The sequence below is a fragment of the Capricornis sumatraensis genome, chromosome 15 (assembly GCF_032405125.1).
Source record: "Capricornis sumatraensis isolate serow.1 chromosome 15, serow.2, whole genome shotgun sequence".
Classification (NCBI taxonomy): Eukaryota; Metazoa; Chordata; class Mammalia; order Artiodactyla; family Bovidae; genus Capricornis; species Capricornis sumatraensis.
In genome coordinates, this window is record NC_091083.1 from 66,394,396 (window position 1) to 66,419,211 (window position 24,816).

Consider the following 24,816-nt stretch of genomic DNA (forward strand, 5'->3'; position numbering starts at 1 on the left):
CGCCCCCCGCAGCTCCGCCCCCGCCGGGCGGGCCGCCGAGGGCCCCCTCCCCGCCCAGCCCGGGCCAGCGCCAGAGCTCGGCCCTCCGCCTGCCCGCCTCCAGGGGCTCAGCTTCCCCGTCTGGAAAAGGGGAGCAAACTCCAGCCTTTACGGCCGCGCGACGCAGAACCGCAACACAATGCACCTCTGCGACTCCCCATTCTCCGGGGGTGGCGGCCACTGGGGAGAAGTCACTCAAGGGGTCATTCCCTCTTGGGGACCGGCTGAGCGAATGACGGTGTGGAATATTACACAGCCAGGAACAGGACGGGAAGGGGCTGCGCGTGCCCGCTGAGGGCGGATCCCCACATCTTTACAGGGTCCAGTGAACTGCGGAAGCACAGGCGCGCCACCTGGTGGGCAAAACCCGCAAGCACCTTCCCCTGTGAGTGTATCTTCTGCAAAATGGGAGTTGAAGGGAAGACATGATTGTTGTGGGGACTGACAGCGAGGACTTAAAATAAGGGTTGGCTCAGAGAAAGCCCACCTAAGGGTATGCTAAATAGATTCGTGTGGACAGTCTGCCAGTCAGTCACCCTCCACTCTCAAGCTCAACTCAGACTTCCCTCCCCCACCATGGGGCCCCCTCTTCAATCTATCATCCCCCGCTGCAGCCAGAGGAAGCTTTTTAAAATATAAAAAGGGAGCATCACTCCTCTGACTCACCAGTTCTTTCCCCCTGAATAAAGCCCAAGACTGAATGTCTCTCCACGCTGGCCCTCAGCTCAGGGCTCCAGCCACCCTGGTTTCTCTCGGGTCCTGGGCCCATATTGCCTTCTCCTGGTTCGTGTATTCTTCCTCTTCCTCCTCAGTTAATTTCTACTATCCCACAGCCTTAGGTCAGGCACCACCTTTTCCAGGAAGCTCTCCCTGATTTTCTCATTTATTTGAGTTTCCCCCAGCAGATTCTGAGAGCTCCACAAAGGGAGGAACACATGTCCCCAGAACCTGACACAGAATCAGCTGGTTGTAATTATCTGCTGCCTGTTTGCAAATGTCCAGAAACATCTGGACGGAGCATAGCCAACTGATCAGGGTGGCCTCTCTGTGGCTGGAAAAAGGAATTCATTGCTTACTTTACTCGACCAGTTTTTTAATTAGATTAAAACAAGGTGATGAAACCGATCATTCTTGGGGCTGTGGGGCTCAAACAAAATGAAGCCAGGCAGGGACAGGGAAACGTAAAGTAGGGAATGGTCATCACACCAGCAACCTTGACCTCTCCCACCCACAGACCTGCTCCCAGTACAGAGTCCCCAAACAGGGCCCAAACACCATCAATATATTTATTAAAACCAAAGCAGAGGGAACAGAGCTGTTAGGAAGGCAAATCAAAGTGCAGATTGGAGGGTGGGGCAGAGCAAGAAGTAGGGTGGAGGGGGCACTTCAAACGCCACAGGAAGGGCCCCTGTGGTCTGGGCTGGGGGGGGAGGCCCTTCACCCCACCCCTCCCGCCCACCCTGTCAGTGAAGGTCCCCCACTCACCTCTCCCATCTCACATCCATCCTGGGGGCAGCTGGGGCCCTGCAGGGACCCCGTGGGGAGGGACCACCCCCTCAATCCACCCATGGCTGTCAGTCAGTCAGTCTGTGTCTCCCTCCCTCACTTTCCGAATAAATAAACCACTCAGGCCTCAGCTCCTTCGGAGTGGGGCAAAGAACAGCTCAAGGACCCCTGCCCTCACTCAGGGGGTAAGGGAGTTGCGGCACCAGTCCCACATCCCTCCTACCCTTTGCTGATGCCCCAAGCTTGCCAAAAAGGCCTTGATAAATAAATAACGCTCCATTAAAGCTTCAATCAGAAAAACCTTTAAGACGATAGAAGTGCTCTCGCTGTCCTGCCAACAAGCAGGCCAAGGCCTCACCACCTGGCCTGGTCAGCACACAGGATTCTGGGGGCAAGTGGCCACCCTGGGCCTCGTGGGGCCCCTGGAGCAAGAAGACCAAAAGTGCAGTTAAGAGCCCCCACCATGCGCACACATGGACTCATGCACACACACGTGGACACACTGGGGCGTGTTTTCAGTGCACGCACAGATGTGTTCACCTTCATTCCCCGGGACATGCACACACACATGCTCACACACCACTCACCCCGTGGACACACACGTCGGGGCTTGGGTGCATGCACAAACACCACAAACAGAATTCTTCCCTTCCTGGCTTGCTCAGCCTCCTGGCAGGAGCCAGGCTCCAGAGCTAGAAGCCTCTGGAGGTAGGAGAGAGGGGCATAAATTAAATGTTTCCAATTAGGCTAGGACGGCCAGGGGCGGGGGGCTCCAGGGCTGCAGAGACGGGGTGGGCATCTCAGGAGGCCCTGGTCCCCCTGAGCCCCGTCAGAAATCCAGGGGAGTGAGGTCCCCAAAGTCACAGTCGAAGAGGTCTCTGATGCCCTCACCCTCCTCGAGGCCAAAGTGGTAGTCGAGGGCCTCGTGGGGGGGCGACAGGCTGATGAACTCCTCGGGGAGGAGGCCGGAGAAGTCCTCCTTCACGTGCTCCAGGAGTGAGTCGGCCGCCACGAGCGGGGACAGGCGGTCCTCGTCCGCGGGGGCCCGCAGGCCACCCATCCGGGAAAGCAGAGGCTCTGGGGAGACGCAGGAGCATCACAGCCGGGGACACCCCCGGGCAGGGAGGGGCTGACACACCTGCCCACCCACCTGGGGGAGGGGCCGGGCCCACCCTGCCCACCAGGCCTTCACCAACCTTGCTCCAGGCTGAGCAGGGACTGACTGGGATCCGTGGCAGGGGATGAGGGAGGTGACGACGGTGGTGGTGGCACCGCGGTGGCAAGGTCAGCTGCCCTGTCTTCCTCCCCCGAAGCTGCCCCCTGGGACGGGGTCTTTCCAGGGCTGGTTCCACCCACACTCTCCTCAGGGCACAGGAAAACGTCGATGGGGCCTTGTTTGCTCTTAAGGGAGATCTGAAAGTTCTGGGTGGAGGTAGCAGGCAGGGTAAACTGAGGCTCAGCTGGACTACCAGCCCAGCCCAGTCCATCCTGGTCCCGTCTAGACTCCCAGGTCTCACCTCCGAGGAGTCCACGGCTTGGAGCTGGGTCTCGGGGGGGGCCTTGATCACCATGACCATCTGCTCTGCAGGGTCTGCAATGCTACGAAGGTCCTGGCAGGTCACATAGGCCAGGGTTGGTGGAGTCAAGGACCACATGATCTTTGGCCTTTGGGGGCCACCCACCCAGACAGCTCAGAAGGCAGAGCCCACCCCTGCCTAGTCACTCCTGTCCTCTGCATCACCCACTCCAAGGCCTGGCACATGGTTGGGGGTCAAGCAGATCTCATGCCCTTGAGCCTGCTTCTACATCTATACAATGAGATCACTCTACCTATTGAATCTCAAGGTAATGACAGCTGCCTATAATTATTTCATAAAAATTACTTAAATCCAGGCATAGTCCTAAGAATTTATTCTGACCCATGACCTTGATGTCAATTAGTGTGTGTATGTGTGTGTGTTAAATTGCTCAGTCATGTCTAACTCTATGACCTCATGGACTATAGCCCACCAGGCTCCTCTGTCCATGGAATTCTCCAGGCAAGAATACTGGAATGGGTTGCCATTCTCTTTTCCAGGGAATCCTCCTGACCCAGGGATCAAACCCGGGTCTCCCACACTGCAGGCAGATTCTTTACCGTCTGAGCCGTTATCTCCAAAATGTATAAACATAACTTCTTTCAAAATAAAGTCTATTTTTGCAAATAAAAGCAACTCTAACCTTGAAGCTACAACCAGGTATTAAATCCCTGTATTAAATAAATGTTATCCCTGTGTTAAATAAATCAGTTATTACTGATACTAGCTTTTCTGGTTTTAATCCGAAAAGCTTTGAAGTAGGATTGTTTTTCCCCTTTTCCAGAGGAAGCTGAGACTCAGAAAGGTTAAGTAACTTGTCCAGTGTCACACTGGGAGTGAATGCTGAGCCAGGACCGTTCTGGTATCCAAAGCCAGAACTCTCTCCTGAATCCAGGGCCCAAGGTAAGGCCCTCCACTCCCACTTAGATGGGGCCCTGGTGACCCTCCAGGCAGTTCAAGGATATCGCTGGCTGTCAGCATCCTCGGAGAGCAGACGCAGCTGGGTGCTGCAGATGTGGAGCAGGTGATCCAGCTGCTGCTCGCTCTCCTGCAGTTGCTGGAGGTCCTGGGTCAATCCTTCAAGCCGCCCGCCGATCCCCACCGTTGCATGATTGCCTCTGCCAGGAGGCAACGGGAGGGGTCAGCAGCTCCCAGGCCCTCTTCCCTGGAGCTGTGACCCTCAGCAACCAGTCTGCTGCTGCCCCCTGCCCCTCATGGCCCGGCTCTTCAGCCAGGCTTCCAAGGCAGACTGGCTGGGTTCAGAGTTGGGCCTGAATGTCTGTGAACACTGGCCCTTGTAGGGGGCTGGATAAGTACACGAGGGCAGACATGCCGTGGAACACTCTGTAGTTGTGTAAAAAGACATGGATGCATTAGATGCAAAAATGGAAGCATTTGTAAGACATATCAAGTGAAAAGAAAATAAATAAATAAATCAATGTAGAATGGAATATTTACCCAAAACTGAAAACACAAATGTGTCAGAGTGGAGTAAGATGACCGAGGAAAGAGGCGAAAACGGGGAAAAAAAAAAACTAAGAATTAACCAGAATAAAACAGCTGTGTTAGCCAAGCTCATCAACGGCAACAGAAGCCAGAACAGTGGTCACCTGGGTGGTATGAGGAAGGGACAGTGTCTGGGAAGGGGCACAGGGGAAGTTTCTGGGCTGCTGGAAATGTTCCTTATCCTTATGCAGATGGTGGTTACCCAGGTGAAGAAATGGAAAGTTGCACTGAGCTAGATATGTACGATTTGCGTTCTTTCCTGCATCCATCACCTCACGGAAGCCAGCTCTTCTCTCTAAACCTCGGTTTGCCCAGCTGTTAAGATGGGGAAGTGGGCAGCCGCAGCAGGTATGGCTCTCAGCTCCTCTGGCCCAGCCCACCCCAGGCCTCCGCCTACCCTCCTGTCCGGCTGGTACCTACAGCCACTGGATGTGGTTCTTGGACTTCTTGGCGATGAGCTGGATGCCCTCCAGGACGTTGGTGATGTCGTAGATGCGCCGTTTCTGCACCTTCAGCACTTCAGCCGCCCAGTTCAGGTCGACCACCCCGTCGGCCGAGCGGCTCAGTAACTCCAAGAAGCGTTTCGTGGTCAGGTTCAACGATGTTTCATAGCGTGACTTCTCCCCTGGGGACTTCACACCTGGAGGCCAGGCAGGACAAGGTCCCTGAGCACCAACCCCAGCCACACTGGGCTCCCTGGCAACGGCAGGGCAGCAGGATGGCAAGGTAGGGTGGGAGGGGGCAGATGGTTCCTTCCCTTTGGTGAAGGCCAAGCAGGGAAGCCCTATGACTGCTGCCTGCCAACCACAGCATTCCTCTTCCGGCTGGGGAACTTCCCACCCCCTAGGGCTTGGGGAAGCCATGCCAGGCGGCCACTCCAGCTGCCCCTTGGGGCCCCCCGAGGCCTGGATCAGACCCAGGCCTGACAGACCAGAGCTTACTCTGCAAGCATGCCTGTCTGTTCACGTCCCCTCAATGTGGGTCTGGCCAGGGGGCCTGCCTGAGCCCAAGCCCTGGGGCTACCTTTTCCTGGGTGGCGGCCTCTGCCCCGAGCTGGCCCGCTGCTCTCGGCCAGGTATTGATGGTCAGTTTCCAGGTTCAGCCTCCGCTTCACCTATGGCAAAAACAATGGGAGGATGCCCAGTAACCAGGAGAGTGGGGCCACAAGAGACCTGGCTGAGGACCGGGTACTCCTGGGCCACCCCCTGCTCGACCAGGATGCCCAAGAGTGTGAGTGAGGGGGCGTCCCAGGCAGCATGATCCTACCCCACAGGACAGAACACTCAACTGGAAGGCAGAAGTTCAAGCCCCAGTTCCGCTACTACCTCCCTGGGGGACCTGTGGTAGTCTGCAAATTTTTTTGCCTCTCCTCTTTTCAACAGATGGAGCCTAATGTTCCCTTAAGTACGGGCCCGATCTGGTAACTCGCTTCTAATGAACAGAATGTGGTGGAAGTGACAGTATGTCACGTCTGAGACAGGGTCACACAGGTACTGTAGCTTCCTCCTTGCCGTTTATTTGATCTCTCCCTCGTGGCTGGAGCTAGCGGCCATGTCATGTAGGCACTCGGGTAGCCCTAAGGAGGCCCAAGTGGCAAGAAACTAAAGCCCTGCTCCCAACAGCAACACGGGCAGGCTTAGAAACAATCCTCCTGGTCATGCCTTCTGAAGACTGCAGCCGGGCCAACATTTTGGCACTAACCTCAGAAGAGGTCCTCAGCCAGAAGCACCCAGCCAAGTCACCACTAAATTTCCCACCCTCAGAAACCATATAACAAATGTCTGATGTCTTAAGCCGTTGGGATACTGATCCCCTAAGTGGGTAACTACCTCTCTCTGGTTTCTGATTTGTCTGTGAATACGGCAGCACAATCATGGCCCCATTTTACAGGCAGGACAACCGAAGCCCAGAAAGACTCAAGGTGATACAGGCAGGAAGTGCCAGAGCCAGGATTCCCGCACGAGGATGGAGACTGCCCTGGGGATTTCACAGGCATCTCCCTCATATTCTGACCCAAACCAGCTATACCTGCCCCTCCGCCACCCACAGCCCTCATCGCATCTAGCTGCCAAAAATCCCATCACCACAGCCACTGGCACCTCCTATCTGGACCACCCAGCTGTCTTCCCACTGGTCTCCCTGCCTCCGTCTGTCCCCTCCACCTTAGTACCCTCATCTGCCACCGCTTTTCCCGCAGGAACTTCTGCTGAGCTTCTGAGTTTCTTCACAGACCTGCACCTCCAAGCCTTAGCCCATGCTGGTCCCTCCCTGGCTGGCCCTCGCCTCCCTCCCTCCCAGTTCACACCAACGCTTCCCCCTCCAGAGAGGCACCTTACTCATCACCTCAGTCTTTTCAATCAATCGCACAATAGAAACTGAGCCTCATCTCCCTCAGGACGGCTGCAAACCCAACCCTTTCCCACATGGTCTCTCGCCACAAACTTCTGCAAGTGTGTTTGTCTCACCCAGAGGCCAGGGAGCCCCTCAGAGGCGGGCACTGAGTCTGAATAATCCCTGCACATAAGGTCTGGGCATCAGCACGTTTGCTGAATGAATCGCCCCACATGCTGCCGGACTCAGATACTCTCACATAGGCACTCGTGGATTTCCTCAGGCGTCTGCCAATATCAGAGCTAATGCATGCTGAGTGCTTCCTGTGTCCTGAGCACTGCTAGGTAACTGCTTCACCTGCGTGTGATCACCGACAACCTCCAGCCGCCTTGCAGCAGGGGTTCTGATGACTTCCACTTCCTGAGGAGTCTGCACCTCACAGAGGTCACACAGTGAGGTGGAGTCAGGATTCGAACCTTAGTGGGCTGGGCAGAGGCTCATCCGGAAGCCAGGCTCCCGCAAGCCAAACCACAATGTACCCGCTCTCCAGCCTCGCCCCAGAGCTCTGAACTCTTGCATGTTCCAGCCAACCGCACCCTTTGCCTCCTTCCTGTCTTCTCAAAAGGGTGCCCGAGCTGAAGGTGGATCCATGCCACACTCAGAGATGCAGGCACAGGGACCCAAAAAGCAGGGATGAAAGAAATTCGGATGACTCAAATACCTATCCATGGGAGAGGCCACAAAAACTGGTTCATCCAGCCCTTGGAATACCACACTGCTGTCAAGAAGGATGGGGGCAGGTTGATACAAAACTCCCAAAGACATATTGACAAGAAAAACACGGTTAAGAAGCAATGCGTTTATGTGATCCCTTTTCGGGATCAAAAAGCTCATGAAACCATTTTCTCTGCTTCAGTTTGTATTATTATAGAATCCATTTCAAGAGTAACCTTGGTATCAGGGCGAGGACCATGAGGAATTGCTGCCTTGTCTCTAAAGTGGGGATGATGTGCTATTGGAACACAGGAAGAGAAAAAAGAAAAAATGGATGGGGCTGGGGATCTTGTCCCCCTCAACTTTCGCATCTCTTCTATAGTAAATATGCATTATATCCAGTTTGTTTTTTAAGAGCCATGACAACAGGGGAGATGTGGACCGGAAGAGCCAGGAGGAATGGTTGAATTGCACAGAGCCTTGTAGGCAGGAGGTACTCAATGAATGCTCACTTGTGCAGAAGCTGAGACTGTAGCTTGTTTCAAGGACTGCCCCCAAACAAATGCTAGTGCAGAGAGTGAGTGGAGGCCACAGCTCAGATAGCCAGTGGCTACTCACAGGTACGATGTTAGGGGGTGTTGCACAGCAAAAGCTGGGCCCATGTTTCTGAACTACAGCAGCAAGGCGGTACCGGGCCCTACTCCTGCTCACGGCAGAAAACACGTACTAGCCCTTAAGTACTGTGACGGCAGAGGCTCTTTACGTGCCTGTGCCTAGAACCTCAGAGGCACTCACTAACAACTGCTGAATGAATGGAATGCTCAGACCCAGTGAGGCTGCCCCTGACACCCCGGGTGTGGAGCAGAGGGCAAACTTCCTGATCCTAGTCCCTGGCTGTCCCTCTAAGCCTGAAGCTCCATTGCCCAAGGGCAGGACCTAGGCCTAAGCACCTGTCCATCAGCTAAATGGAGGCTACTCGATCAGGCTCCAAGCTGGTACCTGCAAGGACAGGTTGCTGGGGTACAGGAGACCAATCAGGGGACCCACCCTGTGCAACTTCCCTCCCTCTCACTCATTTGGAGGAAGGGACCCTGGGCTTCCTTCAATCTCTATTAGCATCTCCAGAAAGTAAGGCATGCCAGCAGTTAACCACTCAGGAAATCTGGTCTGGTCCCACCACTCATGAGCTGACCCACCAGGGAAGGTTCTAACATCTCTAAGCCTCAGCTTCCCTATCTGTAAAACGGGAAAGTTGTTGACAGGGTTAAATGAGTTAATTGGGTAAAGTGCTTGGCACATGGCCTAACTCACAAAACAGTCTCAAAACAATGGTGCCTCCTATTGTTATTATTAGCATCTCAGTGATTCCGGAAGGAAGGATGTACTGGGCAGGGGCCCAAAGGGGTCGGGGGAAACTTGTTGGGATGTCTCAGGGACCAGCTGCTACCCAGGCCTCCGTCAGCAGTTGGGCTTCCACCTCCTTGCCCTGGGCCCTGCCTCCCTGCCTCAACTTGCCAGCCAACTGCTGAGACCCCATCCTGCCTGCCCATCCATGCCCTAACTTTACCCACAGGCTGCACCAGTCAAACTGGTCTCCACGCCCTGTCCTGCAGCCCACAGGACCAAGCTCTAGGCCTCTGCCCCCTCCTTCCCCCCACCTCCTAATTCAGACACCTCTCTGGGCCCCCTAGTCTCAACTGTCTTTAGCCTCTTGCTGTGCAGGGAGCACTTTATCAAGGGATCTCCCTGGGGCATTTACTCTCTCCTGGCACTGGGGGCCTCCTCTCCAGCTCCCAGAGGCCTAGCCCACCCAGGACTTCCACTGGGGCCCGGGGGTCTGCCTGCCTGATTAATGAGGTTCCATGGCAACCAGGGCCTGGGAGGGTGGAGGGTGGCAGATGGAAGGACAGGCAGAGGGAGGGGATCAGCAGCTGGCCCAGTTACCCCCGCCCCTGCAGAGAAGGCCTCCCAGCCAGGCAGCCTGTCCCCAGAGGCCCGGAGGGCCAGGCCTGCACCTGGCAGTCCCAGAGGCAGGAAGGAGGGTCTCCTCAATGGCTCTTCTACGGACTGGTCCCAGAACACCCCACTTTGACCTACCCAAGCAGCCATGCCCACCACCCAGCCACAAGTTCTGGTCTGAAGCCAGCAGGCCTCAGTTTAAATCCCACTTGCAGCCTTGTGACCAGGGGGCAAGCCACTTCTCCTCTCTGGGCACAGTTCAGATGGGCACAGTGACAACACCGAGCTCACAGCATGGATGTGAGTTTTAGCTGCCTTGAAGTCAGCCAAAGGCCTGGCATGCAGTCAGCGACAGCTAAATACACGTGGACCATTATTATCATTGAGTCTGCTCTGGCGAGGAAGCTGAGGCCCACAGCACAGAGCAGCAAACAAGGACTGGCCCGAGGTCACCCCGCACCCCAGGGCGGAGCCCCGAGGCCCAACCCAGGCTCGGCACCGCCCAGCCTGGACGCCTCAGCCCACCCTCCCCCGCCCCCGCTGCCGCCGGGCCAAACATTGCGCCCCGCCCGGGTCTGCGCAGGGGTCCAAGGCAGCGCACTCAGCCCAGTGTCCCTGATGTCCGTACCGGCGGGCGGCCGAGCGCGGGGCGCGGCGCGCTGGGTGTGGGCCGGGGCGCCTGCGGCGTGGCGAAGAGCAGCAGGTCAGGGTCCCGGGGGCCGGCGGCCGGTGCGGCGGGGCCGGCGGGGGCCGGCGGGGCGCTGGCGTCCTGCGCGGTGGAGATGATGACGATCTGCGAGGAGTCGAGCAGCCGCAGCGCGCCGGCCCCGAGCAAGGCCTCCAGCGCCGGCGCGCAAGGGCCGCCCGCGGGGGCCCCGGCCACGGCCATGGCGCTCACGGCCCGCGCGGCCCGGGTGGCAGTCGGCGGCGGCGGCGCGGGCCCATGGCGGCAGGCCGAGGCGAGGGCTAGATCCCGCTCCGGATCCCGCTCCGCCCCCGGCCGCCGCTGCCTGCAAAGTCCCGGCCACTTTTACGCGCCAAATCCTTTTTGCCGCGAAAGCGCCACGAGCCGCCGAGCGCTACCACCATTGGCTGCCCGGACTGTGACGGAGGCGACGGCGACGTCACCCATTGGCTGCAGCGCGCCGGTCCGGCGGCGGAGGGCGGGACGGGGCGGCGGCGCGAGGCAGCAAGACCAATCGGGGGTCGGGGCGCGCGCAGGCTTTGTCGGGGCGGTGCCAGGCGCGTTCGCACTCCCCGCCCTCAGAGGGGACGGCCCCTGTCCGAGGAGTGGTGGCCCCACCCCCTCCCCGACGCACCCCCATCTGGCCGATGCCTGTAAGTTGAGGACAGAATGTCCATTAAGCATATCTCAACGTCAGCAAACCCCACGTGACCCCGATAACTCTCACCTGTGGCCCCGACACCCTCGGCCAGATCTCTAGAAACTGCCCCTCCTCTCTTCTCGGTTCTCAGGCCCACCTCCAAGCTCCGGCCACTTCTCCCTCAACTTCCGTCACCAAAGCCGTTCACTTTCAAATCGTGTGCCCACCCTATTCCTCTCACCCAGAGCCCAAGCAGAAGGGAGCTGTCAGAAAACGGGGAGGGATATCTGGCCCAATACAGCTCTGGGCTTTTCTACGAGCCCTCCTATAGCTGGAAACTCCAGTACCCTATGCACAACTTCTGCGTGAACTGATTCACTCGTTCAACAAACGTTTTGAGAGCCGGCTCTAAGCCCCATTCTTGACTCCTGGCGCTAAGGAACTCACAGTTTAGTGAAAAAGGGAAGAGAGAAACAGGTACAAGCATTTACAACATGATGTGGAATTTTCACTATTAATTCCATGTTAGATCTCACAAAGGGAGGAGGTGAGTATGCTGAGCATGAAAATGCATTTAATCCGGAGGCCCTGGGACCTCTCCATCAGCCATTTCTCATTGCTCAGATCAGCTGATTTGAGCAGTACTGTCCTCTCCTCTATGCCAGGCTCTGTGCCAGCACTGAGGGCAGAGATGCAAAAGGCTTGATGATTTCTATGAACTTGCCTGCCATCTGGTGGGGACTGACCCATCAGGGGAAAAAAAAAAACACTAAGACGCAATCAAGAATGAGATCCCTAGGCCCCATATAAATATCACTTCTTCCAGGGAACACTCAGGTATTGAAGTTACTCGCTTCCTCCATTGTCCACCCCCACCTCTGTTCCAGCACTGAGCGGGCACACTGGATCTCTTTATCTGCCTTACTTATCAGACTGGGAGCTCCAGTACGGCCTCTTCTCAGCACTGGCCTGGTCCACAGTAGTTGCTGAGAAGGACTGTAAAAAGAAACAGGCTCACACTGGAGGCTACCTGGAATGTCCCAGGTCTCAGAATCACCTGGGTGCTTGTTAACTATGGGCCCACCCCATCCCTGCCAATTTAGAATCTAAGCGCCCAGGAATCATTTTCACAAGCAAAACCCTACTCTCATGCCAGGTGATTTTTATGTATGTTCACATTGGAGAACAAGTCAGTGTACTTGTATAACCAAAATGTGTGGGGCAGCCTCAAATTACAGCACCTTGCAGGCACTTAATAGCCTCAGTTTCCTCATCTGTAAAGGGCTCACTGCCATTCCCCCACCTCACCTTCCAGGGTTGCCATGTGGATGAAAAGTATAAGGGATCTGAAAGTGTTTCAAAAACTATTAAGATGGGGTGGTTTAGGAACACAACAGGAGTTTCCTAAGCAGTTTGTGAAATTACTCATCACAAATCCCAGACTATATGAGCACTAGAAGGGACCAGAGAGACTAAATAAGCTTCTTACAGTACAGAAGGGAAAACTGAAGCCTATTCAGGAGTGAACCAGCCAGTGACACAATCTGGCAGGCAATGGATTTCCAGCCCCAGGGTTGGCCTGTCCCCCTCCTCCCTCTCCAGTTCGAGAAGCTCCCACTAGAATGGTAGGTCTCATTCTAAATAGCCAACCCAGATCCTGACAAGAGGGTAAGAGAAGCCAGCAGCATTCCCACTTCAGAGGGAATTTCCTTCCTTCACACATTCCCAAAGGGGCTCAACAACAGTAGCATTCATTCTGTGAAGCCCTTTCATTCCCAACAGTCATTCAGCAAACATTTATCAGGCACCTATTATATACCAAGCACTGTACTGGTTCCTGGTGAAGGAAGACAGATACCATTATTATTGTCCCGTTTAGGATGAGGAAACTGAGACCTAAAGGGCATGAGCTTACCTAGCCAATGAAAAAGCTTATTATTCAGACTTGATAAGACCAAAGCCTGGGGATTTTCAACGCCCTGCCCTCCCTAAATTATTCCAGTACACAATCTCCTAGGTCAAAGCAGGTACCCTCCTTCCCACAAGCTCTCCTGTCCTGTAGCAAAAAGGAGTGAAGAGCAGAATTTCCAGCGTGAACTCAGAGATAAGGTCCTTCTGCATCTATTAATACCCACTTGAAAGCAGCAAAGGCTTTCTAAGATAGAGCCTCTTAGCCCCAAGCCCGAGGTATCCTGATAAGCCTGTTCTCTACAGTTCTCGGGCTTCAAAATAAAAATCCACAATTACTGGGTAGCCATTTCCACTGATGATCTCCTTTCGACCTGATAAATAAGTGAAGCTCATTTATCTACATGGCGCAGGAAGGAGGCTCAGAGAGGGTCACTCGCTGCTCAAGGTCACACAGCAGAATAGAAGTCTTCTACTGTAAAATCCAGGCCTGCCCTTCAAGTACAACCCCCTCTGTAAATACCCCAGGGTCAGCCTCAGGGCTGTTAAGAGTACAATGTGTGGTTTCCAAAAGGTATTATGTGGATAGTGGCTTAATTAACAGGGGCTCACTGTCCATCTCCACCTTCCTTAAGTCCTAACTCAAGAGGCATCCAAAGGGGTGGCAGCTCCTGGAGCCACTATCCTTTGCCTGAAGATCTCTTTCCAAGAGGCAGGCTGGTGGAGGAGTGATAGCGTGGGCTTCTAAATCAGGTGGATGTAAACGAGAATCCGAGTCTGTGACCTTGGACAAGTCAGTTCACTTCCCCTGAGCCTCACTCATTCAATCCACTCCCCATTCTCCATTCAATATTTACTGAGCCCCTGCTATGCATCCAACATTGTGCCAGGTGCTTGGGGGACAGCTGAAAGCAAAACACTCATCTCTGACTCCTGGAGCTCACCCTCCAATGGGAGAGTCAGATTTCTATGTATCTGCACAATATGCTCATTAAGAAGTTTGACAGGCAACACAAATAGTTCAAAGCTATTTATTCCGCATACACCAACTCCCCTAAACGTACATTCATAGCTTAAAAAAAAATCTCCAAACATGAACATCCCATTATTATAAGGAATACATAATTGGGAGAAATGATCCTGTGGGGACTTCATTTTAAGAGGCACAGAGACATCCATTGTTGAGTTCTGGCAGAAGGAGGTGGGGAGTTTTATGTCTGCAACATTACATTCATCTTGAATGATCCCTTGTCACTACGCTGAATGGTTTGACTGACGGTTTTCTGTCTCTGGAGACGTTCTGTCACGGTGCCAGTCCTGGCTGTGTCTGAACACAGGCCTCTCACCCATTCGGGAGGCTGTCTCACATAGGAGTAAGCCCTGGGAGTCGGGCAGACCCCCACTGTGTGGCTTGGCCAGATGGGTAAGTGATTTACCCCCCTGAGGAGCTCTGATTGCCTCCTTCGTAGAACAAGGGGCAAGGGTTCCTCAACAGAATGGGTGTCAGGGTTCAGTGAGAAAACAAGACAAGCAGAGTTTGCAAACTGGCCTGCAGGCCGGGTTTAATTTGCTCAGGGTATTCTTCCCCTGAATTATGAATTTGTTTTTAAAACAAATTTTAAATTGGGACATGCTATAGAAAAACTTAAATATTTGGATTTTTTAAAAATTTTGGCCATGTTGCATGGTTTGCAGGATCTTAATTCCCTGACACCTGGAATCCTAACCATTCGATTACAAGGGAACGCCTAAATGTTTGGCTTAAAAAAAAAAAGTAATATTTGGCAATGCCAGGTAGGCCATCAGGGTACTGAGCAAGTGCTGTCCCCCATTTAGCCAGAGCCTTGGCCCTCCAGGCAACCAGTGTCCCTGCCTGGCTTGCCTCACGTGATGACCTTACTTGCCCTGCCACTCAGTTTGCAATCCCTAAGGCCTGTGCCCGGCACTGAGTAAGCATCCAATAAATGTTGACTACTCTTAGTAACATTACTAGAGCACCAGCACGGTCCTCTTTGTGGAAGACGTGGATGTGGAAGGGAAGGGAACTGGGTGTTCATGGGGCTTAGTGCCAGCCATCAGTTGCCTGACTATGTGGCCTTGGCTAAGTCTTCGGTCATCAGCCAGTCCAAATGTCCAGCCAGAGGGTCCACGGTCAGTGGAAGTGGACAGGCCGCCAGTCCATAAGTGAGCCTCCCTTCCCTTGTACCCCCATTGTTCCAGGAGCTCAAGCTCTGGGGACCCCCTCTCCTCTCCAAGGCTCACCCAGTGCCTCTTCCTTTCCCTGTATCACTCCAGCCTCCGCAGTGGGATTATGCTTTTCCAAGCGGAGGGTAGAAAACCTGACACAGTGGCCATGCCTGCCCTGACCAGGGCTACAGTGAGGGGCTGGGGAGTCCTCAAAGCAGAAGGGCTCTGTTTTCTCACCTGTAAAATGGGGATGGAAATAATAATGATCACAGTGTTCACCTTACAGGCCTGTTGGGACATTAACTGAGTTATGAAAGCGCTTAGGGCAGGAGTTAGTGCGCAGAGAGCCCTCAGTAAATGTCAGCAGTTACTAAGAATGAAGGCTGAATTACGGGAGCAGCTTGCCTACATCTCCTCCTAATTTTTCCAAATGAGAAAAGAAAAAAACTTCTTGTTAGGCTGCAGAGCGAGTTTTCAAGCAGCAATCCATGCACCGCTTCCCACATTTTATTAGGCTCAGAGACAAGGAGAAAAACACACTTGGACGGCGATGAAGTGTGTAGACAAGACAATCATATATTCCACTGATTCTCAGACCATTTTCTAAAAATCAATTAATTTTTTTTTGGCTGCACCAGGGGGCAGGTGGGAATCTTAGTTCCCTGACCAGGGATTGAACCCATGCTTCCTGCAGTGGAAGCACAGAGTCTTAACCACTGGACCGCCAGGGAAGTCCTCTCTCAAACTTTCTTTTTTCGTATTTAACAGCTCTGAAAGTGAGGTGCATCATACAATCAATGGCATGCCTGTTTTTAGTCAGCAGCTCTTCTCTTTCCTAGGGGCTCAAGATAAAATGTTGTGCCTCATTTTGGAGGGTGTCTTGGAAGTCGGAGATAAGGTGGCTGAAAAGCACGGGGCCCCAGGGCCTGCCCCCCCAGAGGCCTCGTTGTTCTCATCACCTCCAGCCTCACCAGCACATTTGAGGCTGGCCACGGTGGAGCGAGTCGCTTTTCTCTCATTTTGCTCGTTTTCTTTCTGACACCTGCTGACCTGCATTTGGTCCCGGGGTTGACAGCACATGGCAAATGCAGTCAGGGAGGGAAGTAGCAAGAGCTCGCGAAGAGAAGAGAAAGGCTTTTCATAATATATTAAGATATTCAGAAAGGAGGAGCCTGAGATATTCTCCCTCCCTCCTTCTCCTTCTTTTTTTTAACAACAAAAAAATCCCTGCTGGAAGCCAGAGTTATATATATGCCAAACAGGCCAGGAAACCCAGCAGGCCTCCTGGAGCTGGCAATGAACCGAAACAGGGGCATTGTGTCCAGGCCACTGGCTGGCTGAGGGGCATTGTTAGGGCCTGGCCCTGTCTGGGAAGAGGGGGGCGCAGAGGGCAGGGGGAGTGTGTTCCCATGACTCCCTGGGGAGTGACAACAATCAAGGCCAGCTGCGAAGCTCGCATGCCAGGGGCCCGTGGGCGGGTGGCTGGCCCCAGAGGGGCCGGAGGGCTGCAGGGGGCTGAAGAGGTGAGGGGGGGCAGCAAGGTCCAGGTCTGTTTCTCAGCTGGGCGGGGGGTGGGGGGGTCATTTGCTATACCCGTCTCTCTCATCCCCACCTCCAAAAAGTCCTGGGCCACTGAGCCACTTTGCAAATGATACCCCAGATCTGCCCACTTCTCTCCACCCCGGTCCAGGCTGCCATGGTCTCTCACTGGGACCCCTGCCTAGCCTCCTCACTGGATCTTGCTGCCAGCCTTGCTTTCTATGTTCTGCTCCCCACACATAGCTAGAAGGATCTTTCCAAAGTGTAAATCACATCACAGCCGTATCACTCTCCTGCTTAAACCTGCCAAAGGCTGCCTGTCAAACTGAGAAGAAAACCCAAACCCCTCACTCTGGCCCACAAAGCCTGCCTGATGGGCCCAGCCAGCCTCTGGGACTCCATCTCCGACACTCCAGGAAGCCCCCACCTGCCACTCTGTCCCAGTCTCTAGGACCTCCTGCAGGCCCTGGAATGCTGTCAGCTGTTCCCCACTTAGGGCCTGTGCACTTTGCAGCTCCTATGCCGGGAACACCTTTCCTCTACCTCTCAGCATGGCTCAATCCCAGAGCGAAGAACACCTCCTCAGAGAGGCCTTCCCTGGAAAACAGACTTTGCTGCTCTCTTCTGCACCGCCTTCCTGGCACCTACCACTCTGGACTGTATACTCCTTAGTCTTCCCTCCCTGGGTGGTAAACCCCAGGTGAGCAGCAACTGTTTTTTTCATTGCTAAACCCTAGCCTCCCATATCACCAGGTAACTAGTACCTAGCAAGAACTCAGCCAATATTGATTGCTGTTGTTCAGTTGCTAGTTGTATCCAAGTCTTTGTGACCCCATGGACTGGAGCATGCCAGGCTTCCCTGTCCTTCACTATCTCCCAGAGTTTGGTCAGATTCATGTCCATTGAGTCGGTGATGCTATCCAACCATCTCATCCTCCGTCATCCCCTTCTCCTGCTTTCGATCTTTCCCAGCATCAGGATCTTTTCTAATGAGTCAGCTCTTCCCATCAGCCAAAGTACTGGAGCTTCAGCTTCAGCATCAGTCCTTCTAATGAATATTCAGAGTTGATTCCCTTTAGGATTGACTGGTTTGATCTCCTTGCAGTCTAAGGGAGTCTCAAGAGTCTTCACCAGCACTACAGTTCGAAAGCATCAATTCTTCAGCGCTCAGCTTTCTTTATGGTCCAGTTCTCACACCTGTACATGACTACTGGAAAAACCATAGCTTTGCCTATACGGACCATTGTCGGCAAAGTGATGTCTCTGCTTTTTAATACATTGTCTGGGTTTGTCACAGCTTTTCAGCCACCCTCAAGCAGTTCTGAAACTGTGATGCATGAACTCAAGTTCCATGCACTTGGACAGGAAAAAAATTACACCTATATTTTCACTAGTCTCTAACTGAAATGTAACATTTCCTTCCATTTTAAATGTAGGCAACAATCCAGAGGCCAATTAGCAGCAACTTGGGACTTTATCACCAAGAGAAATCACAGCTACTTCCTTATCACAGCTGCCCCAGGGATCCTAAGATACTGTTCATGCTTATGACACCTGTGACATCCTGGTAGTTTTGGACCTGCCACTCGATCTTTTTATCTGATGTGTTTAAAAAAGAACACACAGGGCTTCCCTGGTGCCCTGGACTCTTTCAGCAGTAAACAGGCCACCTGCCAATGCAGGAGACACAAGTTGGATCCCTGACCTGGGAAGATCCCACAGGCCTCAGAGCAACTGAGCTCCTGTGCCACAGTTATTGAGCCTGTGCTCTAGAGTTTGGGACCCGCAACTACTGAGCCCACATGCTGCAACTACTGAAGCTCATGCACCCAGGGCCCATGCTCTGCAACAGGAGAAGCCACCGCAATGAGAAGCCTGCACGCCGCAGCTAGAGTAGCCCCCGCTTGCTGCAGCCAGAGAGAAGCCCGAGCAGCAATGAAGACCCAGCACAGCCATAAAAAATATTACTAAGTCACAAATACAAAAAATATTATTATTTCAATATTCAATATAATTGTCTTTTATAATTCTATTTATGGTTTAAAAAATAGCATTCTTAAAAAAAAAAAAAAAGCAGAATTCTTGAGAAGGGTCTAGAGGCTTCACCAGATGCCAAAAAGGTTCATGACACACATAAAAAAGACATCCTAAAAAGGAGTGTCCTGGAAGAGCTGATGTAGGGAGTTTCCTGGCAGTCCAGTGGTTAGGACTCTAAGCTTCCACTGCAGGGGGCCTAGGTTCAACTCCTTGTTGGGCAACTAAGATCCCACAAGCTGGGGAGCGTGGGCAAAAACAAAAAAGAGCTGATGAGGTATGACTTTGATCTCTCTCAGCTGACATCCAGCCCATGAGAGGATGAAGGGAGAGCTCAGCAAAGCAGGAGAGCAAAGCTTCCAACAGGAACCTCATGACCTGCATTTCACTGCTGCCTGGTCCTGTCTTGTTCATGAAATCATGAGTACACAGGCCTGCAACAGAAAGCAGGGAGCCCTCTCGAAAATCAGTACTCAGAGGGGAGCCCCGCCTTCCCTCTGTCCTCTAGCTGGGCCCCTGTGGCCCCCAGTCCCAAGAGTTAGTCCTGCAGGAGGCCTCTGGTTAAACTTAACACGCTCTCATCCAAAATGTGGGCCTTCCCCGTGGCTCAGTGGTAAAAACCCACCTGCAACACGGGAGCCACAGGTTCAACCCCTGGGTCAGGAAGATCCCCTGGGGGAGGGCATGGCAAACCACTCCAGTTTTCTTGCCTAGAGAATCCCATGGAGAGGGAAGCCTGGCGGGCTACAGCCCATAGGGTCACACGGAGTTGGACATGACTCAGCACGCACACACCCAAAATGCTTTTCAAGACTGAAAGAAGACCCTCTCTATCCCTACGGATCTGCAACAAGATAAGGGAAGGAAAAAAAATTTTCTTTTTATAAATACCCTCATAGAAAGCAACCCACCTGCAGTCACAGATTGGTTCCAAGAGGTAGACATAGCACGGTGTGCTGGTTTAGGAGGGTGTCAGGTTTAAAGCCTGATTCTCACAAACCCAACACACACTCATGGGAGTGGGAGAAGCGAACAGTGTGGACAGAAACACCATCTCCAGGATCCTTTCTGGAGCCTGCTGTGAGGAAGGCAGCAGTCGTGAGAAGCCGAGGAGGCAGCCTCTTCAAGCCTGGGTTTGTGAATCATCACTCTCACATGGGTTCCCCAAACAACCTCTAATTTGGGAGAGGAGCAGCAGAAAGGCCCCAAATTCACTTCAACTTTGTCCTTCCCCTTTCAGTTGGAGTTCCGTGGGCATTCATGCTGGGCATCATCTACGGCAAGACTCAGGACATCGAGGATGATTCATCTCCATGCTGATCTGCCCAAGATATTTGGGGACTTGGGGGTGGGGTTGAGGGGGACAGGAACTGGCTCAAAGAAAGGACTCCCTTTAAAAAATAATAATAATACTGACTTTTTTTTGGCCACACCCCACGGCTTGCAGGATCTTACGTTTCTGACTAGGGATTGAACCTGTGCCCTTGGCAATGAAAGTGCCAAGCCCTAACTACTGGACCGCCCAGGGATTCCAGGACTCACTTTTATATCAGATTATTGATCAAAGAGAAACCAAACATGCAGAGAACAAGGAAGGAGTGTCCAAGAGTTCTTGAGATGACAGTGCAATGTAAAAGCTTCTTAAGAGGACAGAGATGGCTGGCTGTGCAGAGAATTTCTCAGGAAGGGTGCACTAGAATGTATGGATGGGGGCGCCCCTGGCTGGGGCAGTGGTGGGTAGGTGGAGCTGAGGTTCAGGGGGAACTTGACTCTTCCTTATTATACACTTTTTGTACCCATTTATGTTTTGTGCTATTGTGTATGCATTATTGCTTTAAAATTTTTGTTTACAGCTTTGCAAGTCAGAGACCTCATAGGAAAGTAGCAGGTGCTTAATTGACACGTTAAAACACTGCTATTTCAGGAACTAGCATTTATGGAGCGCCTACTGTGGGCCAAGGGCCTCTGGCAATCCCGGTTTTCCAGGTCTTACAGACACGGAGGCTGGGCCAGGAGGCAGCTGAGTGGGAACTCCTCCCAGGAGCCGGGGCTCTAGTCCTGCATGAGGACCACACCGCCTCCCTCCCTGGAGTGAGCAGTTGGAGACACCAGATGCTTTGGCAGGATCCAGAGAGATGCCATCTGTGAGGGGAACCTATTCTTAGAGAGCAGAGACAGTGGGTAGGGTAGCCGGCCAACCCCCAGCAGCAGTGGGGGGACATCGGGAGGAATGGGGGGCGGGCAGCCAAGGCTTTTACCTTCAGCTGAGGGGTGGGCAGGCCAGGTTGAAAGCAGAGTGTCCGTAGTCCTTGGGGCCAAGCTTCCTTTTACATTTGGATGATACATTGGAAACAGCAGCAGGCATTCATCGAGTGCTTACTTTATATGCTGTCGTATCATTCAATCCTCCATACCACCCTCCAAGGCATGTGCCATGAGAATGGCTGTTTAACAGATGACAAGATGGAGGCCCTGAATGGTTAAGTCACTTACAAGGAACCAGCGGGGCCAGAACTGAGCCCATACATTCTGGGTTCCAAAGCTGATAGCCTTAACCACCAAGCTCTGCTGGCCCTCAACTCGCTGCACCAGGGGCCGGTTTTAGTTTGGGTTCCCCCAAGAGCAGACCCTGAGATGAGGATGTTGAGGGCAAGCAGTTTCTGTGGGAAGTGGTCCCGGGAAGCAGTGGTAGGGGCACGAGGAAAGGAGACAAGGGAGGAGGTGTTATCACACAAGTGACCGCTGTGGGCGGCTGGAGCTCATTCCTGCTGGGTGCTCCGGGAACCAGCGTGGAGCAGGCACCTGGGAGTTATCCCACCCAGTGGCAATCGGAGGGCAGGAGTGGGGGTCGCCACCAGTCCCTGGTTGACAGCTGCTCCCAGGATGTAGTCATCTCCAGCACTGCAGGTCTGCCGCAGGCTGACAGAGCAGGTGCTGAGAGCAAGGGAGGAGCCCTCAGGCAGAAAGACTCAGGGTAGCAGTATGGTGGCTGGTGTGCACTGAAGTGGTAAGTTAGACGGGATGTGGGTGGGGCACTCCAGCATCTGCTTTAAAACCCACTTGCTGGTGGCTACCCTCTACCCTCCCCACAACCTCAGGACCTCATTCAGCCTCCACAGAGTGAACTAAGGGAACTTCAAGACTACCTGCTCTAAGCTGGCAGTACAACACTGTGCCTGAGAATACACCGTTTAGACTCAGACCCAGTCCCGCCTTCATGACCTAACAGCTCTGTGACATAGCTTCCTCATTCGTCACAAAGGCTACTGGCTGGCCCCTGTCATTCCCTACCACCTTGTTACTCAAGCTCAGAACAGCAGCAGCCATCACCCAGGGGCCGTGAGAAACCCAGGCCCCACCCCAAACCCACTGAATCAAAATCTACATTTTAATAAGATCTCCAGTGACTCATGTGGATATTTCTACTAGTAATTTTCAAAATATAAAAAGAGATTGAAGTATGCCTACTCCAATTGATGGCGCATGGACCAAATCTCCTGGAGATGTGTTTGATTTGTTCAGCTTGGTGGTTTTAAAAAAAAAAATTAGTTCTGGCACACACACAAGTCTCCAGTTCACCAGGTCCCCGTCCCTTCCGACTGCATAGCACCCAGAACATCATCATTTATGCCACTTCCCAGGTTCCTATAGGCATTTGAGTGTGCACCCCAATAACTCGCTAATTTTGCATAGCATAGTTTAACTTTCTAAATTTAAGGCACTGAAAAAAAAGGAGCTTTGAATCACACAGATCTGGTTTGGCTGTCACACTTGTTGTATTGCCTTTGGCAAGTTACTTCTCTGAGCCTCAGTTTCCACATCTGTGAAATGGGAGATCAAGATATGTACCTGCAAGGTCATTGTATGGGTCACAAATAATAATGTGCAAAGGACCCAGGAAGGAGGAAGGGGGAGTTCACTAGGTGGATGTCATTAGTAGTTGAAGCAGCCACGTAGTTACACAAGTCCAATGTAGACACCAGGTATTACTATGATTATCCTCACTTTAGTAGAAACTGAGCCTCTGAGAAGAACCTTCCCCAAGGTTACACAGCAGTCCAGTAGGGACTCAAGCCCAGGTCCTCCAGCTCTGTATCTGCACTGTCCACTAGAATTTTCTGCAAGGATAGAATGTTCTAATCTGTGCTGTCCAATACAGCAGCCACTAGCCACATGTGGCTGCTGAGCACTTGAAATGTGACTAGTCCAAACTGAAAAATGCTGAAAGTGTAAAACACACACCTAATTCTGATGACTTAGTACAAGAAAAATAGAATGTAAAATATCTTACTAATTTCTATATTTAACACATTAAAATGATAACATTTGAGAAATATTGGATTCAAAGATATAATTAAGGTTAATCTCCTCTGCTTCTTTCTCTCCCTACATTTTTTTTTTTTTTTTTTTTGGCCATACCTCGTGGCATGTGGGATCTTAGCTCCCCAACCAGAGAGAGAATCCACATACTTGGCAGTGACAGCGGAGTCCTAACCACTGGACCACCAGGAATTCCCTCCACTTTTTAAAAACTGTGGCTGCTAAAAAAAGCTCAGTCACATATGTCTCACACTGTGTTTCTTTTGGACAGTGGAAACGCAGGAGCTTCTACAATAGAACACCCAAGGCAAGAAACTGAGTATTGTCTAAAAATGCATTTTTGCAACTCACTGCCCAAGGCAATGGCACTCCACTCCAGTACTCTTGCCTGGAAAATCCCATGGACAGAGGAGCCTGGTGGGCTGCAGTTCATGGGGTCGCTAAGAGTCGGACACGACTGAGCGACTTCACTTTCATTTTTCACTTTCATGCATTGGAGAAGGAAATGGCAACCCACTCCAGTGTTCTTGCCTGGAGAATCCCAGGGACGGGGGAGCCTGGTGGGCTGCCGTCTATGGGGTCGCACAGAGTCAGACATGACTGAAGCAACTTAGCAGCAGCAGCCCACCACCCAGAAGCCCTCTGTTACAGAATGGTCAGAGAACATACCCACCAGAAAGAGACTTCAGTGCCCTCGTCTGGGCTCGATGATCCCTGAGGCCCAGGGTGGGGTGTGTCCTTCCCTGGTCTCTCAAGAGTCAGCAGCTGTCACCGTGCCCAAGGCTCCTCAGCCTGATTCGGTGGCTCGTTCTACTATTCAAGAGTACCTAATGAGAACTGATAATCAGTGCTTCCATTTCGCCAAATGGAGCCCTGGGCTAATAAAAGTTAGAGTCTGAGACCCCAGATCTTGAAGAGGTAGGATCCTCTGGGATGGTTAGCAGGTAGAGCCATAATCTCAAACCGCAGCTGGACACCTCCGTCACCCGACTGGGGTGCAGGAGCCTTCCTGAGCACCTGAGGGCCCTGTTACTTGGAGGGCTGGCTCTTGTTGTAGATAAGGAAGTCCGAGAGGTCGTGCCACACGTTGCTGTCCTCGTACAGGTAGGTCATGGACGACTGCAGCGAGGGGTGCAGGGTTGGCCGGTGGTACTCGAAGAGCCACAGTACCAGCCCCCACACCAGCCCCGTGAACCATGGAAATGGGTCCGACCTGGGTTCAGGGATGAAGCCCTTCTCCACACCCAGGCGGCACAGGGCAAACAGGATGCGGGATAGCAGGTACATGTTGATCTGTGGGAGGGAAGGACGGGGTTAGAAGTGGGCCCAGCCACTGGGAACCTTCCACCCACCCCACCCCACCCCATCCCTCCCCCATTTCCCCCCATTCTCCTCCCCGACCCCGCCCCACCCTGGAGTGCTGCCTGTGCACTGGATCAGGGTTTTGCAGAGTATGAGCAAGGTGATTTGAAGTGGTTTGCAGCAGGCATTTGAATATTACTATTTATGTCTTTTTTTGTTAGCAGTATCGCATGGCAAAAGGGATCTTAGTTCTTCAACCAGGGATTCAAACCATATCCCCTGCAATGAAAGCACCCAGTTTAAACCTCTGGACCGCCAGGGAAGTCCCACTACTTATGTCTTTTATTATTCTTTTTAATTAAAAATTTTGAAAAATGAATATATTTACACAGCTCAAAACTAAAAGGTAGCCTGCTGACAAAAAACACAGTCCACAAATGAAAAAAAAATTAATAAACTGGATTTCATCAAAATGCAAAATTCTTCAGTTGTGAAAGTCCATGTGAAGAGGTTGAAAAGAAAAGCTACAGACTGAGAGAAAATATTTACAAACACATATCTGACAAAGA

General features: G+C 52.7%; 2 protein-coding genes across 5 annotated transcripts in view; both read right to left on the reverse strand.

Moving 5' to 3' along the window:
* Window positions 1–1,608: 1,608 nt before the first annotated feature.
* E2F1 (E2F transcription factor 1) lies at window positions 1,609–10,536 on the reverse strand. Its single transcript, XM_068986899.1, has 7 exons — window positions 10,261–10,536; window positions 5,652–5,742; window positions 5,049–5,268; window positions 4,088–4,240; window positions 3,063–3,177; window positions 2,742–2,967; window positions 1,609–2,622 (listed from the first exon to the last, which is right to left on the reverse strand). Exons 1-7 carry the CDS (start codon window positions 10,519–10,521, stop codon window positions 2,375–2,377), a joined length of 1,314 nt encoding a protein of 437 aa, XP_068843000.1. The 5' UTR covers window positions 10,522–10,536; the 3' UTR covers window positions 1,609–2,374.
* PXMP4 (peroxisomal membrane protein 4) overlaps window positions 5,717–24,816 on the reverse strand; it is a 31,341-nt gene continuing 12,241 nt past the window's right edge. The window contains exons 4-5 of one of the 4 annotated variants that reach the window (XR_011145928.1): window positions 23,619–24,238; window positions 5,717–5,742 (exon numbers count right to left, since the gene is read on the reverse strand). Coding sequence is in view for 2 of the 4 variants with exons in the window: in XM_068986900.1 (XP_068843001.1) it covers window positions 23,975–24,238 (264 nt within the window). In the remaining 2 variants the exon portion in view is untranslated. Of the gene's footprint in view, window positions 5,743–13,929; window positions 15,290–23,486; window positions 24,239–24,816 lie in introns of those variants that run through there. The other 3 variants (XR_011145927.1, XM_068986900.1, XM_068986901.1) reach the window with 3 other exon arrangements.